The 14,912-nt window shown below is 41.0% G+C and overlaps 1 protein-coding gene across 5 annotated transcripts in view; it reads right to left on the reverse strand.

The window, feature by feature from the left end:
- Window positions 1–6,104: 6,104 nt before the first annotated feature.
- LOC118086559 (protein argonaute-3) overlaps window positions 6,105–14,912 on the reverse strand; it is a 51,224-nt gene continuing 42,416 nt past the window's right edge. For 2 of the 5 annotated variants that reach the window (XR_015950603.1, XR_015950601.1), the window contains exons 16-20: window positions 12,330–12,542; window positions 11,474–11,608; window positions 10,552–10,653; window positions 9,385–9,584; window positions 7,662–8,142 (exon numbers count right to left, since the gene is read on the reverse strand). Coding sequence is in view for 2 of the 5 variants with exons in the window: in XM_088672280.1 (XP_088528406.1) it covers window positions 8,034–8,142; window positions 9,385–9,584; window positions 10,552–10,653; window positions 11,474–11,608 (546 nt within the window). In the remaining 3 variants the exon portion in view is untranslated. Of the gene's footprint in view, window positions 8,143–9,384; window positions 9,585–10,551; window positions 10,654–11,473; window positions 11,609–12,329; window positions 12,543–14,912 lie in introns of all 5 variants that reach the window. The other 3 variants (XM_088672280.1, XM_088672281.1, XR_015950602.1) reach the window with 2 other exon arrangements.

A 14,912-nucleotide genomic window follows, 5' to 3' on the forward strand; every position in this document is an offset into this window, starting at 1 on the left:
CACTTTTTTAGACTTTGGGGTCAGTCCCAACAAAAGTATTGCGTTCAGAGGTTGCTCCATTCCCCCCTCCCCCATTCCCTACAGTTGAAAGTGCATTAGGTTTTGAAATTATTTCTATGATTTAACATTTAAAAGAATAAAAGTATTAGAAAAAGTTCTGGAAGTATCTGTAAACAAATTCTGAAGGAGACCACTTGAAATGGGACAACATCTAGTCTGTTTTCAAACATGGCAAAGTCAGAGGCACCTCTATGATACTTTCACAGCATAGTCCATCCAATGCATGTCTACTGAGAAGTAAGCACCAAATAGTGCAATGGGGTTTACTCCCAGGTAAGCACATATAGGATTGCAGCCTGTGACAATTCACCTATTTTTTTCTCTTATGGAACATTCATAGAAGGAATGGAAAATGTTCCCGAGGATACTTGGGCAGAAGATACACACACACACACACACACACACACACACACACACGTATATATACGTTAAAATTTTTAATAAAAGTGCTTATAAAAATTGCAAAGGGTGAGCATAATCTGAAAAGAATCACTTTCCTTTTTCACACAGGAATAATGCATTTTAAGATTATGCATGTTATGACGTGTGTGCATCAACTAAAAAAAAAAGCTTCTTCAGAAATATTGGTTTTACTCATATGCAAATTTAACTGATCAATTAATTGATTAATTGGCTGAACTTGAACAATTAATAGATTAAAAGTTGACTGGGTTGCAATTAGAGAGTTTTGCCACTGGGGTTGCATCTAGAAAGCTAGTACAGTTAAAGCCAATACCACCATGTCTTTGGAGGCAGCCTATTCTAATAGCAAGTTATTCTTATCATTTACAAAAAAAGGTATGTACTTCAATGTCCACCCTTAACTTTCCCACTGCTGTGTATTCAGTATTTTGCTCAACCCTTTTGGAATAACTAATAGTCAAGAACCCTTGTGCACATTTAATCTAGAACCATACCATATGTGCTATTAAGCTATCAGCTAGGATTGGCTACTGGGTCAAAAACAACTGAGCAACTGATTTCAGGTTATATAGTTCATTAAAAAAAAGTTAGTTAAATTACTATTAGCACAGATGCCACAGTGCATACTGAACAATTTAATACACTGTCTTTGGATAAGGTTATTCAAGAAGGGAAATATATAAACTTATATGCAAAGATTAATGGGCAGTGCACGTGTGAATTAAGGCAGCCGTCACTTGTAGTCACAAAAGCTTCTACACCTCTGGAGAGGGTAGTTGAGAAGGGATCATTCATCTTAAGTATACGCAGTCAGCATTATGGGCATGTTACATGGAGAAGCATGGTGTGAGCATCAGGTAGGCAGGATATATGTGCAGGCCACAACTCTTACTCTTTCTGATAGCCTGCATCATAATAAATGAAAACAGGCTGTTGCCCAATCCAAATAACACCCCCCCTTTTTGTGCCAAAGCATTAGACTATTATTAATGAACAACTGGCCTCCTCTACAATCCAGCATTGCACTGAGAGTTCCAGGATGCCGAAGACGGATATGAAAGTAGGTTTGGATGAGATTATCCTTTGCCCTGGCAGTTCCCCCGAAACCCTGGATTGCAGTTATAGCAAGAACATTATTGTAAAGACAAAGCCTGATAAACTCTTCCATGAAAACGGCAGCCAATAGTCAGGAAAAAGAGATGGTAGCACATAAACTACAGAGGTGACCAATAAGCTAACCACAAAGGGACACAAATCTTCCTTGAAAAATATTCTATTGGTACCATTAAGACCATAACTGGATTTTTTTGCAGGTGTGTGCAAGTAGTTTTACAGTGTAATCACTACAACTTTGTTATTACTTTTACAGCATTTTGCTGCTACAGAGGTGCAGTGTTTATTAGTTTTTTCCTGACTGATAAAAAGCTTAAAGACAAGACTGGCTGTACAGCACTTTTCTTTTAAAAAACAGGTTTTTTAAAATTTCAGGGCAGCAGACTTGCTCAGCACCAAAAGGCCATGCTGCAAATTTTTGTCATCAACATTTGCCATTGCAACCATGAGGACTAGGGACCTGCTTTTTACAAAAGGTTTACAGTTAAAGCTGGGATTTTCAGAATTTTAACAACTTTTAAGATACACATATAGCTTCAGGGGCACATGCTGCTTACCACAATTTCATAGTTTGTGGCCTCTGAATAAACATTTAGTGCTTACAAGTGTCCTAGGCTACTTGCCCTAAAAACCCTAAATTATCTTAGATCCACACAGTGGATTTTAATCAAGTTATCAGTACCATTATTTCCCCCAAATATAGTATGGTCCACTCTTATCTTGGTCCTGATTATTTTGGGGTGGGGTACTACACAGTACTCAACACTACAAGTGATACCATCAAGAACTTGGCGTGTTTTCACTATATGCTTCTATCCCCCCATCACCCAACAATATACAACTTCAGAACGAAAGAAAAATCTACAGCACCATCTTCTAAAAAGGCACTTTAAGGACTGTCTTGCTTTGAATGAATAAAACCCTCCAAGTTTCAGATGGCAGAGCTACTTTATTTTTAAATAGGTCTTTATAGTTGCATACCTGCCAGAGGTAATTCAGACACAATTTTAATATGGAAATGAGACTGAAAGATGCTAGACATGATTCTCGTCTGTCAACATTTTGCCTCCTGTAGAGTCAATACTTCAGTTTAATTTTTCAAACTGTTCTCCAGTTCCCACTCCAGGGTTTTTGTTCCCCATTCCCCAGTGGTTACTTAGTCATAACCTCTTCATCAGCAAAGTCAAGGTTACAGAGAACAAACTGGCAAGTCATAAAAGAGGGTCTGGCATCTAACAACTTTGTCTCTCATCATAGTGAAATCCAAGCACATGAAAATATGATAATTAACAAGTAGGTATTAGCAGACCTGCAAATTCCCCAGGAGTTGCTTAGCTTTCCAAAAAACATAAGGGTCAAATACATCACAGGATAACTTGAAGCTGAGCATGTCTTAATAGACTCTGCTGTGCTTGAGGCAATAGTGAAAGCTCTGCCTGGTGTTTAACCCATGATGGCCATTTTATATATGCCAGACAATGCTTGAGGTTCGATTCACCACAAGCTCAATATGCATGGACAAATTGCCCTCAAGTGAAAAGGATAGGAAGTGGAAGTTGATTAAAAAGATATGCCCTGCTCCCACTTCGCAGACACACAAACAACTCCTCCAGTTGAAAAGGTAATTGTTCTACCAGTTCATAGCACTAAAAATCCATTCAATGAATCACTTACCTACCAAGTGGGAAAATCTGACAGATTCAGGGTGTAACCATCATCAAAAAGAGCTAGCAGAAAAGCTATACAACAGGAAGGTTACATGGGTGGTTAATAAGTCACAATAATTTGCATAGGGGAACACACAGGGTCAAAGGATATCTACAAGCAGATAGACTTTCAGTCTCGCAGAAATATCCCAAAGGAAGCTTTGGGATGCACCCTTGCCATTATTTTTAACATTTTTCATCTAACACTCCTGAGATCTTTACGTTCTAACACAGTCTCACACACATATGTGTGAAAGATCCCAGAGAATGAACCTTTAGGTCTGATGTCTTTTAATAATGCCCCTCTTAGCAGCTGTTGCTTAGATGAGGAAGCTTGGCCAGTAGGACTCTGCATTAGTTTTCTTTGTACTACTAGGGTTTCCCAAAAGTCGTCAATTCTGCCTTTGAAAATGCAGCCCTAGCACTACCGACTTGCTGAAATTAATGGGAATTGTACCTGACAGAGAGCAAGCCCAATGGCACAAAAGGAAAGTCCCTACTTAGAGGGGCACATTATGTTAGCTCAGCTTTATTCAGCCTGAAGCTGATGGAAGTTGTAGTTCAAAACATATGGAGAACAATGCACTGTGTTTTCATGGTGGACAGAACTCAGCACCAAGCACCTCTCAAGTATGGAGTGGTGATGGAGGGAGGACAATGGCTCTTGCAAGTACAAGTGAGAAATAGGACAACCGGGGTGGGGGGAGTTACAGCAACCATTCTAGGCAGGAATACGCATACTGAACGAAGAACAAGGCCAAGCTGGGTGCAAAAAAAAAGTTAAACCTACACTTTTGTACCTATATAAGCTGAACAGACAGCTGTCTCAGCTGTACAGGCAGAAATTTTCATGAAAGCACATTAAAATTCAAGAAAGCTTTTTTAAAAAACAAAAACAGAGTGCATGTACAAAAATAAAAGTCCATATAATCTTGTGAAAAATATACTGGAAACTGCCACCACAGATGAGGTACCGTTAATTTCCTCCCATCCCCACCTCCACCCATCCACTGCAAACATCAAAATATATCTTAAGTCTTTCAGAACAAAGGAAGAATATCTGGCTATTTTATAATCTTGGTTAAGACAGCACCCTTTGTTATATCACACTGTTAAAATTGCTTTTGAAACAACAAAAATCAGAATACTACTTCTTAAATTGGATTCCTGCTCACCTGCCCTTTTTCCTTAGTGCAGTAATTGCCCACCTCCATTTAAATAAATATAGCAGCTACAGTATTGTAGTACATGTGGCCCTCAATGCCAGTACACTGATATTGGCCTGGCTCGCAGATAATACTAAGTCATTGTTTATTAACCCATAGTTTGTTGTTTGAGCCTCCAAACCCTGCCATCAGCCCAAATACAGTTTGTTTAGAGCCTAACCACAACCAGAAGTCATGATTTTTTTTGTTGGCTTACAAACTATGGCTTTTTGCTACACCCAAACCCTTCACCCTTCCTTAAACATTTCTTTGGCCACCCCACCCTCTCACCCATCTACAAAGGCACAAACCAAGAGCAGCTGGAAAGCCCAATGCAACTTTAAAGAAACAAGTTATGGTTTGTTGATTGTCTATGAGACAACTGTGGTTTACTTGTGGTTTGTTAACCAAACCATGGCTTAGCATTAAGGTGTGAACCAGGCCAGTGTATTACAAATTTTATCTGCACTTGAAAGTTTCAAAATTAAAATATATTCCGGTTTGTTTTTAAGTTACCATCTCCTCTCCACATGAAAATCAATCACACTAGCACTGTGTACAAGTATTTTAAAGGTGCTTCTCTGTTGGGCTCTAAATCATTTTCACTTTGGAAGGATGAGGGTGGTGGCTGCAGCAAAGGAGGCTTTAGAGCCATCATTCTTGGGACAGGTCAGGAAATAAATATTATAGTGCATCTTGGTATAAACAGCTAAAAGGTATTTAAAGGGGGGGGGCAGAGGTCCCAATGTTCTACAACTCACTTTTAAAATCTCAATTGTGAAACACTGAGTAAGAATTCCCACCAGAGCTTTTTAAAGTGACAATCCTTGGAAGAGAAAAAACGTAACATTAACATTAGTGAAGATTTGTTGCGATGCACCCATATCAGAACTGTTTAAAGTTGACCTCAAGCTCCAGGGATGTTTACTAGGCTACCCTGACAACAAGTGGTGCATATTCTCTTTAGGCAGGAGGGTGAAGGACAAAGGAGGTGAAGTCTGGCCACATCATGGGGCCTAAGCAGGCTGGTATTGAACTCCCCGCAGTCATTTCATGCTAGGAATTCAAGCGTAAGTACGGTGCATGAAGTATCCTCAGCCAGGAAACTTCCAGAGATTGAAGCATGAAAACAGCCACTTGCAACTCAATTCATTAAGAACTCTTTTGGTTCTAGCAGTTTCCCCTTTCATCTTAGTGCACACTTCTTCCCAACCCCCTAAGGCAAGCTGCTCCCCATCACAATTATTTCAAGTGCACTTTGATTCTTGCCCCCAAGGGGTTAAGTGTACATTGTACCATTTTGCTGAAACTGGGAGTAAACTTCACTAGATCACAAGTGCAGTAAAGCATTTTGAGACACCATGAGCAGCAGCATATGCCTGCACAAGAAAGCATATAAAACACAGTACTTAAGTTTTCTGGTGGGGGTGGGGTGGGGAGAGAAGAAATAGGAAAGGTTCAGGCCTGTTGGAGCAAAATGGGCTCAGATTTTTCAGCTGAAAATACAGTAAATTGGCAAATATAGTGGGTCACTTTGAAGACAGCACAATATAAGAAAGATACTTCAACCAGTGAAATGGTTTTCATGTGGAGAATGGTTTGTTTGTTTGTTTGTTTCAGCAGGGCTGGGTTACTAGCAATGCCCATATGAACCATCTGTAGTATATATCTATGCATATATACTATAAAACCAGTGCAAAAAAAGCAGTCACAAATGCAGTTCATGTGTTTACAAAGTGCAAAACGCCCCTGAATCCCTGTTACTGAGTTCAATGCTCATCTTCATCATCTTGTAAAATTCTTTGCTTCCGCTTCAAAGTGGAATGAAAAAGAGGCCCATTCATCTGATTCACATTTCAGTGATCTCACTTAAGTGTATTCCAGCCCTCTGTAGCTTTATTTGTAAAATGAAATGAAGCACTCAGTTTCAAAAGGAAAGTCTACATGATCAAAAACTGCTTTTAAAAAATCTTCATGCCCCCTTTTAGACTTTTGCTCAATGTCATCCGGACAGATCTAAAAACCTGAATTTCTTCTGTGCTGGGAAAAACCATGCCCTCCAACCCCAGGGTGCAGCAGAGCAAAAATCCTGTATTACTAGACAGTATTAAAGCTTGTAGTCTGCTAGCAGCATGAAAGGGTTTGCCTTTTTATGCATTAAAAAAGGGAATCTTCCCTATTACAAGACTTTCCTTTCAAAATTAAGGCTAACTTTGTCCTTTTAAGTGCACGGACATGTCCATTCTCCCACTATTAGTGGTGCAAAATGCTGCTGTTTGTGCACAGCAAAAATGGACAGATTTTTCTCCTTTGCAAAGGCTTATTGCACTAAAAGATAGCAAAAACATTGTCAGTTCTCTAAAACAAAATAGTTATGTTTCTAAACATTAAAACTGATGTCATCAATACACTGATTTAAATTAAAGCATTATTATTACTCTAATAAATATAAAAGAAAAAAGGAAGCTAAACCTCAAAGTACACGTATATATAGATATATAGATATATATATATATGCAATCACATTAATGTGAGAGGCAGCGAGTCAACTAATATATATTTTTTCATTTTAAAAAAAGAGAGACCTCAACTTAGTGTCTGTACTTGAATGGATATTACAGGTCACCCTGGCAAAACAGGGGAGGAGATCTGCTGTCACAAGAAGCTCAGAAGGTATACACATGGCACACAAGATGTAAAATTAGCTGAAACTTCTGGACAAGGAGAAAGCAGCAGCTTCATTAATCTCATCAGGTTGTATCGCTACTGCCAGCATCAACGTATATGGTTAACTTAGTTATGGTACAGATATAGACTTGAGTTGAGCAACTCCAAGCAATGAAGACAGACACAAAAGGCAGCAGTTAGCTAAACCACACTGGGATCAATGGATCTGCAAATGCACCATACACACAGCCTTTCCCACAACATACTCTGTGGAGCTGCTCACTCAAACATACAAACACACTTGCTATGGTCACATTCAAGTGCTGACAGCCATTGAGGGGAAGCCACCAGCTACCCTCGTAGGGGTAGCCAAAGGATAAAAAACATTTTTGCACATTCTCCACTTCACTTCACTTGCCCACCCCAACAATCACTTTTTTGATTGCTCCTGTAAGTTTTAATACCATAATAATTGTTTCTTTTTTGCAGAAAGAGTTGTGCTGCTGAGCAACTTGAGGTAAAGGCATAAAAAAGGGTTAGACTACAAGAAAAAACACACACAAAGGAAAAGACAACAACGATGACGGCAGCACTTCCCATTGGAGGCTGCTTCAAAAGCAGTTGGCTGGTTTCATATTGCATAATAAGTGCCGTGTTCTCGGTGAAGTAAACAATCTTCCTTGCGTCAAAACAAGGATAAGGCCCGTGCCCCCTCCCACAGGATCAGTTTCAGCAGTAGCAGAGGTATCCCCCTCCCCAATGAACTGACCCTTCTTTAAACATACACTGTATGTGGCTAAATTCTGCAGTTCTTCCTTTTGTGAATAGGCTCTGGTCTCACTGATATATTTTTTTATAGCTAAGCAAAGTACATGGTGCGTAAGGTGTCTTGGTGAATCTGTACAGCCTTCGCAAGGGCTTGGGGATCTCTCCCATTGCTCTGTCCTGAAACATGGCTTCCTTCAGCACTGCAATAGCGGGGAAAAGAGAGAAGAATTAGCAAACATCTTTGGGCCCAAGAAGCAAAAGTCATGCTCCCCTCTTATATTTTAAAGCAACTAAGCTGTAAAAAATAATTACAATTCCTGCACTGAGCAGCCATTAGTACAGCCTTGTGTTAATTCCTTTGCTTTTGAACATCAATCAGCAAAAAAAGCTTTAAGAAAACTGTATTCCATGTTCTTTTTAGCTCTCAAAAACAATAAATTACACTAATGCAACACATGGATGAACTTCAGTACTAGATGCATGGTCCACACCACCAATTATCAGTATAGAACAAGTCACTGGAACACATGTTCCAAACACTTCTATGGGCAAATTCACACACTTATTTAAAATGGCTGTCCGTAGACATCATGGAAAAGCTTGAAGATACTGCCTGTCAACATGTACAATCAAATGTATGATGTGCTGGTTAGCATGAACAATGTGCTATCTTCTTTTATCACAAACACATACTTAAAGCACAATGGACTGTTGCAAATAATTTGTGCACCCAATTGCACCTAATAAAAGATTGAAGTTGTGGGTAGCCATCTATGGGAATCCAAGGTTCCCCACCACATCCACAGAGCAACCTTCTATAATGAATGAATGGATGGATGGATGGATGAGCTATATGGGAACACTGCAGGAACTCCGAGTCATATTTATAACAGTGCTAGATTTATAAAGGATAGATTGGCAATCATGATGACTTTACCTCAATAGACTTCATCGTTAACTGGCTTGCCTGCTGCTATTTCTGTAGAACTCTGTACACATTTAACCATGCACATTTGATGGTTTGCTAGTTGAGGTGGGAGAGACAGGGCAACTTGATGCCCAAAGGGGTCTAATTATGCACGTGGTCTCCATGGAGCATGCACACACCCCTACTTACCTCTCAAAATCCAATCAGGGTTGCACAAAAAAGGGAAGTTAATGGATCATTCTTGTAAGCTAACTCTGACTATACTCAGTTGTTTCATATGCAGCAGTGTGAAACAATGTGCTAGGACTGAGCTGAACAACCAGGCACCCTAGTGCACATGCGTTGACTATACAGTTTAAACATGTGAAAATGATGCTGTTGGCCTTTCCTTATAAAAAAAATCAAGTTTGGAACAAGTTTGCCAGGAGATCAAATGCCATACTTTAACATAAAAAATTCTGGCAACTAGCCCAGAGGTAAGAGAAGCCAAGTCATCTGGCAACACTACTCTTACCTGTCATGTTCTTTGTCTACAAGGTGATATCTTGCTCTAAATGCCACCAAGTGAGCATAATACGCTGGTGCAGGTATAGACACGGATCGTGTACAGCGCACGTAGGTGTGGCAGAGCTGGTAAGTTAGCAGCTGAAGTTCGTCTGCAGTAAAACAGTTATCATCCCACAATACATGATAATGTGAGGGACGGCTGGTACCCTAGGGAGAATGAAACATCAGTTCAAATGCCCAATTAACTTTCTGCATCACATTTCTATAAAAATTAAACTGAATAGCAAATGTTTTTGTATGCAAAGGATATTGACTGTGTTCCTGAGAATACAGTTCTTATTAATGTGAAAAGGGGATTCCATGTTGCTGTAGCCCCACCCTTGCACACACTTGGCACTGCAGCCCATTAGCATCCTGCAGAACATTACCACACTACCACAGTCCTATCCTGTCACTTATTTCAAATGAACACTTCCAAGTGCAAAAATATAGGGCTGTATCATTCACCAGTGAAAGGGCTCTTGTGCGGCTGGACATGAGAGTTTTAATGCTGCGCAACAGAGAAAACCAATGCAACAGTTGTGCTAGCAATAAACTTACCAGCAACCTGCTTATGCATTCTCTGGTGCAACAATGATCCACTGGTACAAAGCTTTTCACCAGCAGATCAAGACAAGTGACTTGCTGCTACATTGGATACAGCCCATAATCAGAGGCTGAAGTTTTAAGGAGCCATTGGAGTAACAAAACAAATTTACTTTGTAAGAGCTTGATGCCAAGCTGTTTCAGCTTTGAATTTATGAAGCACAGCAATTACATATTTTCTGCAGCTTCCGAAAGGTAAATGGGTGAATACAAGCACGGAACAGCAAGTGTTGGAGCCATAGCAGAGCTTCCAGGAGACAATCCCTAACACAGGTTTAGTGTGTGAGCCAAATGTTTTGAGAATACATTCCTGGATAATATGATATTTTTGTTCCATGGCAAATCTAAGGAGTACACACTTGGGGAAAAAACTCGTCATAAAAAGCTTGCTTTAAGTCAGCCTTGGTTGTTTTAAAAACTGGTTTAAATAGAAAGCATCCTGCAGATTCACTTATACTACCACTCATGTCTGCTCAAGAATGGTACCAAACCCAGACTGCGTCAAGTAGGTTAGTGCTTTAGTTCCTACCTGTATTCCTGCATGGCTACAGAGGTAAAAATCAAATTCATAAGGATGTGTGATATCCGTATCTACAGTTGTTCCAGCTGGGATGTTCCCACTTCTTCCAACCTAGAAAAGAATGCATTTCCACAGAAGAGAAATAAAAATGTTAGCTTGTTATGCAATGAACACATGATATAAAATACTGAAAAATCTGCTTTTGTTTCAATTTTGAACATCTGCTTCTCCTAGTTTTTGTGCATGAAAGCAAGTCCAGAACTGGGCTGCTAACACTAGGCTTGTAACCTGATGGTGCAAAGAGGCTGGCAGCTGGAATAAAGTCTGTTGTTAACATAGAGGTGAGGTTCACAACAAAATGAAGTTTGAATGTCATTTTGTATTGGTCAATTTTGCTTGCCTTTGAAATTGAAGAGTAAACTTGGAAGAATAGAAACATATAGCCTTCTATCAGACCAGACCCATGGGCCCATCTAGCCTGGCATCTAAGATACTCAGCAGATTGTCAAGGTCTCGTACAGGGGCTTTAGTAAGCCCTGCTGCTCAAGATGTTTTTCACTGGAGTGACTGAACTGGGGACCTTCTGCAAGCAAAGTTGTTACTCTGCCATTGTGCTATGTCTCCTCATTGAAGCATTTACAAAGTGGAGGAATTAAGCTGTTGTAGCCTGGTAAAGAGGCTACGCTATGAATCAGGACATCCTCCACTGAAATTTTGCCTCTACCATCATTTGTCAGCCTCTCAATCCCATCTACGACAGGGCGAAATCATAATGGACTATCTTATAGGACTGTTGTAAGGATTACAACAAGATGATTCATCTGAAGTGCTGTGGAAGTTCTAAACCACTATATACATGCCAATAATGATAATTACACTTTCTTCAGTCATCCACTTGGAAGCAACTACACTGAAATTAGAAAAGTCTTACCCTTTCTGTCCGATCAGCACAAAACAGCCTTGTATGATGCCTCTTCTGAACAACAATATATGTTATGCCAGGCTGGTAATCCTTTTCGAGACTGATACAGGCCTCTCTAATTGCTAGCAGCTCATAATACAACACCTACAGTGCAAAAACAGAATGGTTAGCTTACTCTCAAATAGAAAATAAAACAGGACACTTAAATCAAATTCTTATGTTAAAAGAAACCAAGATCACAAAGAAAACTGCAACAAACAAGTGGACAGAAAACCTCTCAGAATTTGTTCTAATTGCAAAAATGATATATTTAAGATAAAAGGGGAAAGGTAACAGCAAGACAACGTTATGGCACACTGCCAGCCTTTTACTGAACATTCTAGAAAAAAACCTCATTGCTTCACTGATCTTAATGTTTTGAGGTATGGAAATTATAGTAATTTATTTTATGTTATTTTAATTTAAAAATATGAAATTAGAAATTTATTTCTTGAAACATTAGTAGTCAAAGGGTACACTTCAAATTCCTGATCCTTGTTTATTTGTTGTAAAGGTGGATGCTGTTAGTATATCCCCCCAAGTCTTCACAATAAATTAACAATAAAAAAAAATACACACACTACTTAATTCTATTGCAGAGACACACATACATTTGAAGTGTGTCTAACCTTTAAGTCTACAAAAATGTAGAAGACACTATAGTATTTGCTGGTTTAGAACTTCAAGGTCTATGTATAGCAGAACTGCAAAACAGACAATATAGATTTATACAGATTTGGACTGGACTTGCAGTTCAGTCTGGAAGCTAGCATCCTGGTGGAGTTATTAGAACAAGGGTGTTTAAACAACCAGTATCAAGTCCCACCCAGGCGACAGGTCATGTATTTGACAGGGTGCTTTGTGCTGGGTAGAAGGAGGGCGATCTCATTGTGGGGAACTTAATGTAGTTCCATTGTTGTGGATGGATCACTACTTGGTCCTGACACATCAGGAACATAATAGAAACATCCTGCTGCCAAGCTGAAGAGCTCCTCTGCTGGCATGGAGAATGAGGGTCTCGAGGAAGGAGGGCATCTTTCTGAGGAAGAGGAAAACACTCCTTTACAAAGGAAGTATTCCTTGGGTGACAAATAAACATCTTCTTGAGCAGAGACTATGCCTCTAGGGCTCCTTGTAGTGGTAATTAGGCATACACAGAGATGGGTTTTGGTGGGTGCATTTAATGCATATCAAAGGTTGCAGGCATCACATATTGGTTAGATAGGCTGGGTAGAATCAGTATTGTAGTGCACACTAGCAGCAATGACAATGGGAAATACAGAAGTAAAGTTTTGCAAGTAAGATTAGGATGTTAGGTAAGGTGATGCAACCTACAACCCCTATTGTAGAATTCTCACAAATGCTACTTATTGCATGTGCAAGACCACTGAACATAGGGTGTTAAGGAGTCTCAATATATGGGTGGGATGATGTCAGAGGAGGTGGGGTTTAGATTTGTTAGGCACTAAGAAACATTTTGTGAAAAGCCAATTGGCAGGAGGGTCAGGCCAGACACAATCAAGTAATTCACATGGTGCATAATTAATTTACTGCCATAAGATGTGATGGTGGCCACCATCTAGGACAATTATAAAAGGGGATTAGATAAATTTACAGAGGACAGATCTACTAATTAGTGCAAATGATAGTATATGTGACCTCCAGGTTACCCTTTGAACACTAGTTGCTAAGAGGACTGTTGCCTTCAGGCTCTACTTGCAGGCTTCCCTGTGTGTGTGTGTGTGTGTGTGTGTGTGTGTGTGTGTGTGTGTGTGTGTACAAGTCCTGGGCTGATCTTTGGAAATAATAAATGGCCTGGTGACTGGCATGATTGCTTTTAATGCCCTCTTCCACCTAGTGGAGTCCAGCCATCTCCATGATTTCCCAAGGAGCCGGGGGCAATAAAGGGAGAAGGGAGATGGACATATTAATGGGGTCAGAAGACCTATGACTGGTTCAACCAAACATGTTAGAACACATTATAGCCATTTTAAATATCTAAAGTGGAGTTTGTTTATTATTTGGTTGCTGAACAACTCCAGGCACGCCTGGAAGAAGCGGACCATTTGGATCCCTTCCAGTCGGAATTCAGGCCTCATCATGGGACTGAAACTGCCTTGGTCGCACTGGTCGATGATCTCCGGCAGGCTAGAGACAAAGGTGAGAGCTGTTTCCTAGTTCTGCTGGATCTCTCAGCGGCTTTTGACACTATCGACCATAACATCCTTCTGGACCGTCTAGAGGGGTTGGGAGCTAGGGGCACTGCCATACAGTGGTTCCGCTCCTTCCTCCTGGGCCATGCTCAGAAAGTGGTGGTGGGGGATGAGTGTTTGGACCCCTGGGCTCTCACGTGGGGTGCCTCAGGGCTCTGTCCTCTCCCCCATGCTTTTTAACATCTACATGCAGCCGCTGGGAGAGATCATCAGGGGGTTTGGGCTGGGTGTTCATCAGTATGCGGATGATACCCAGCTCTACCTCTCTTTCAAATCAGAACCAGTGAAGGCGGTGAAGGTTCTGTGTGAGTGCCTGGAGGCGGTTGGAGGATGGATGGCAGCTAACAGATTGAGGTTGAATCCTGACAAGACAGAAGTACTGTTTGTGGGGGACAGGAGGCAGGCAGGTGTGGAGGACTCCCTGGTTCTGAATGGGGTAACTGTGCCCCTGAAGGACCAGGTGCGCAGCCTGGGAGTCATTCTGGACTCACAACTGTCCATGGAGGCACAGGTCAATTCTGTGTCCAGGGCAGCTGTCTATCAGCTCCATCTGGTACGCAGGCTGAGACCCTACCTGCCTGCAGACTGTCTCGCCAGAGTGGTACTCTGTTTCTCTCCCGCTTGGACTACTGCAATGCACTCTACGTGGGGCTACCTTTGAAGGTGACCCGGAAACTACAACTAACCCAGAATGCGGCAGCTAGACTGGTGACTGGGAGCGGCCGCCGAGACCACATAACACCGGTCCTGAAAGACCTACATTGGATCCCAGTACGTTTCCGAGCACAATTCAAAGTGTTGGTGTTGACCTTTAAAGCCCTAAACGGCCTCGGTTCAGTATACCTGAAGGAGCGTCTCCACCCCCATCGTTCTGCCCGGACACTGAGGTCCAGCGCCGAGGGTCTTCTGGCGGTTCCCTCACTATGAGAAGCCAAGTTACAGAGAACCAGGCAGAGGGCCTTCTCGGTAGTGGCACCCACCCTGTGGAACGCACTCCCACCAGAGGTCAAAGAGAACAACAATTACCAGACCTTTAGAAGGCATCTCAAGGCAGCCCTTAGGGAAGTTTTTGATGTTTGATGGATTTCTGTATTTTAATGTTTTGTTGGAAGCCGCCCAGAGTGGCTGGGGGAACCTGGCCTGATGGGCGGGGTATAAATAATAAATAAATTTATTATTATTATTATTATTAAGTT

This window comes from Zootoca vivipara, chromosome 6 (genome assembly GCF_965207765.1).
Source record: "Zootoca vivipara chromosome 6, rZooViv2.hap1.1, whole genome shotgun sequence".
NCBI classification, from domain to species: domain Eukaryota; kingdom Metazoa; phylum Chordata; class Lepidosauria; order Squamata; family Lacertidae; genus Zootoca; species Zootoca vivipara.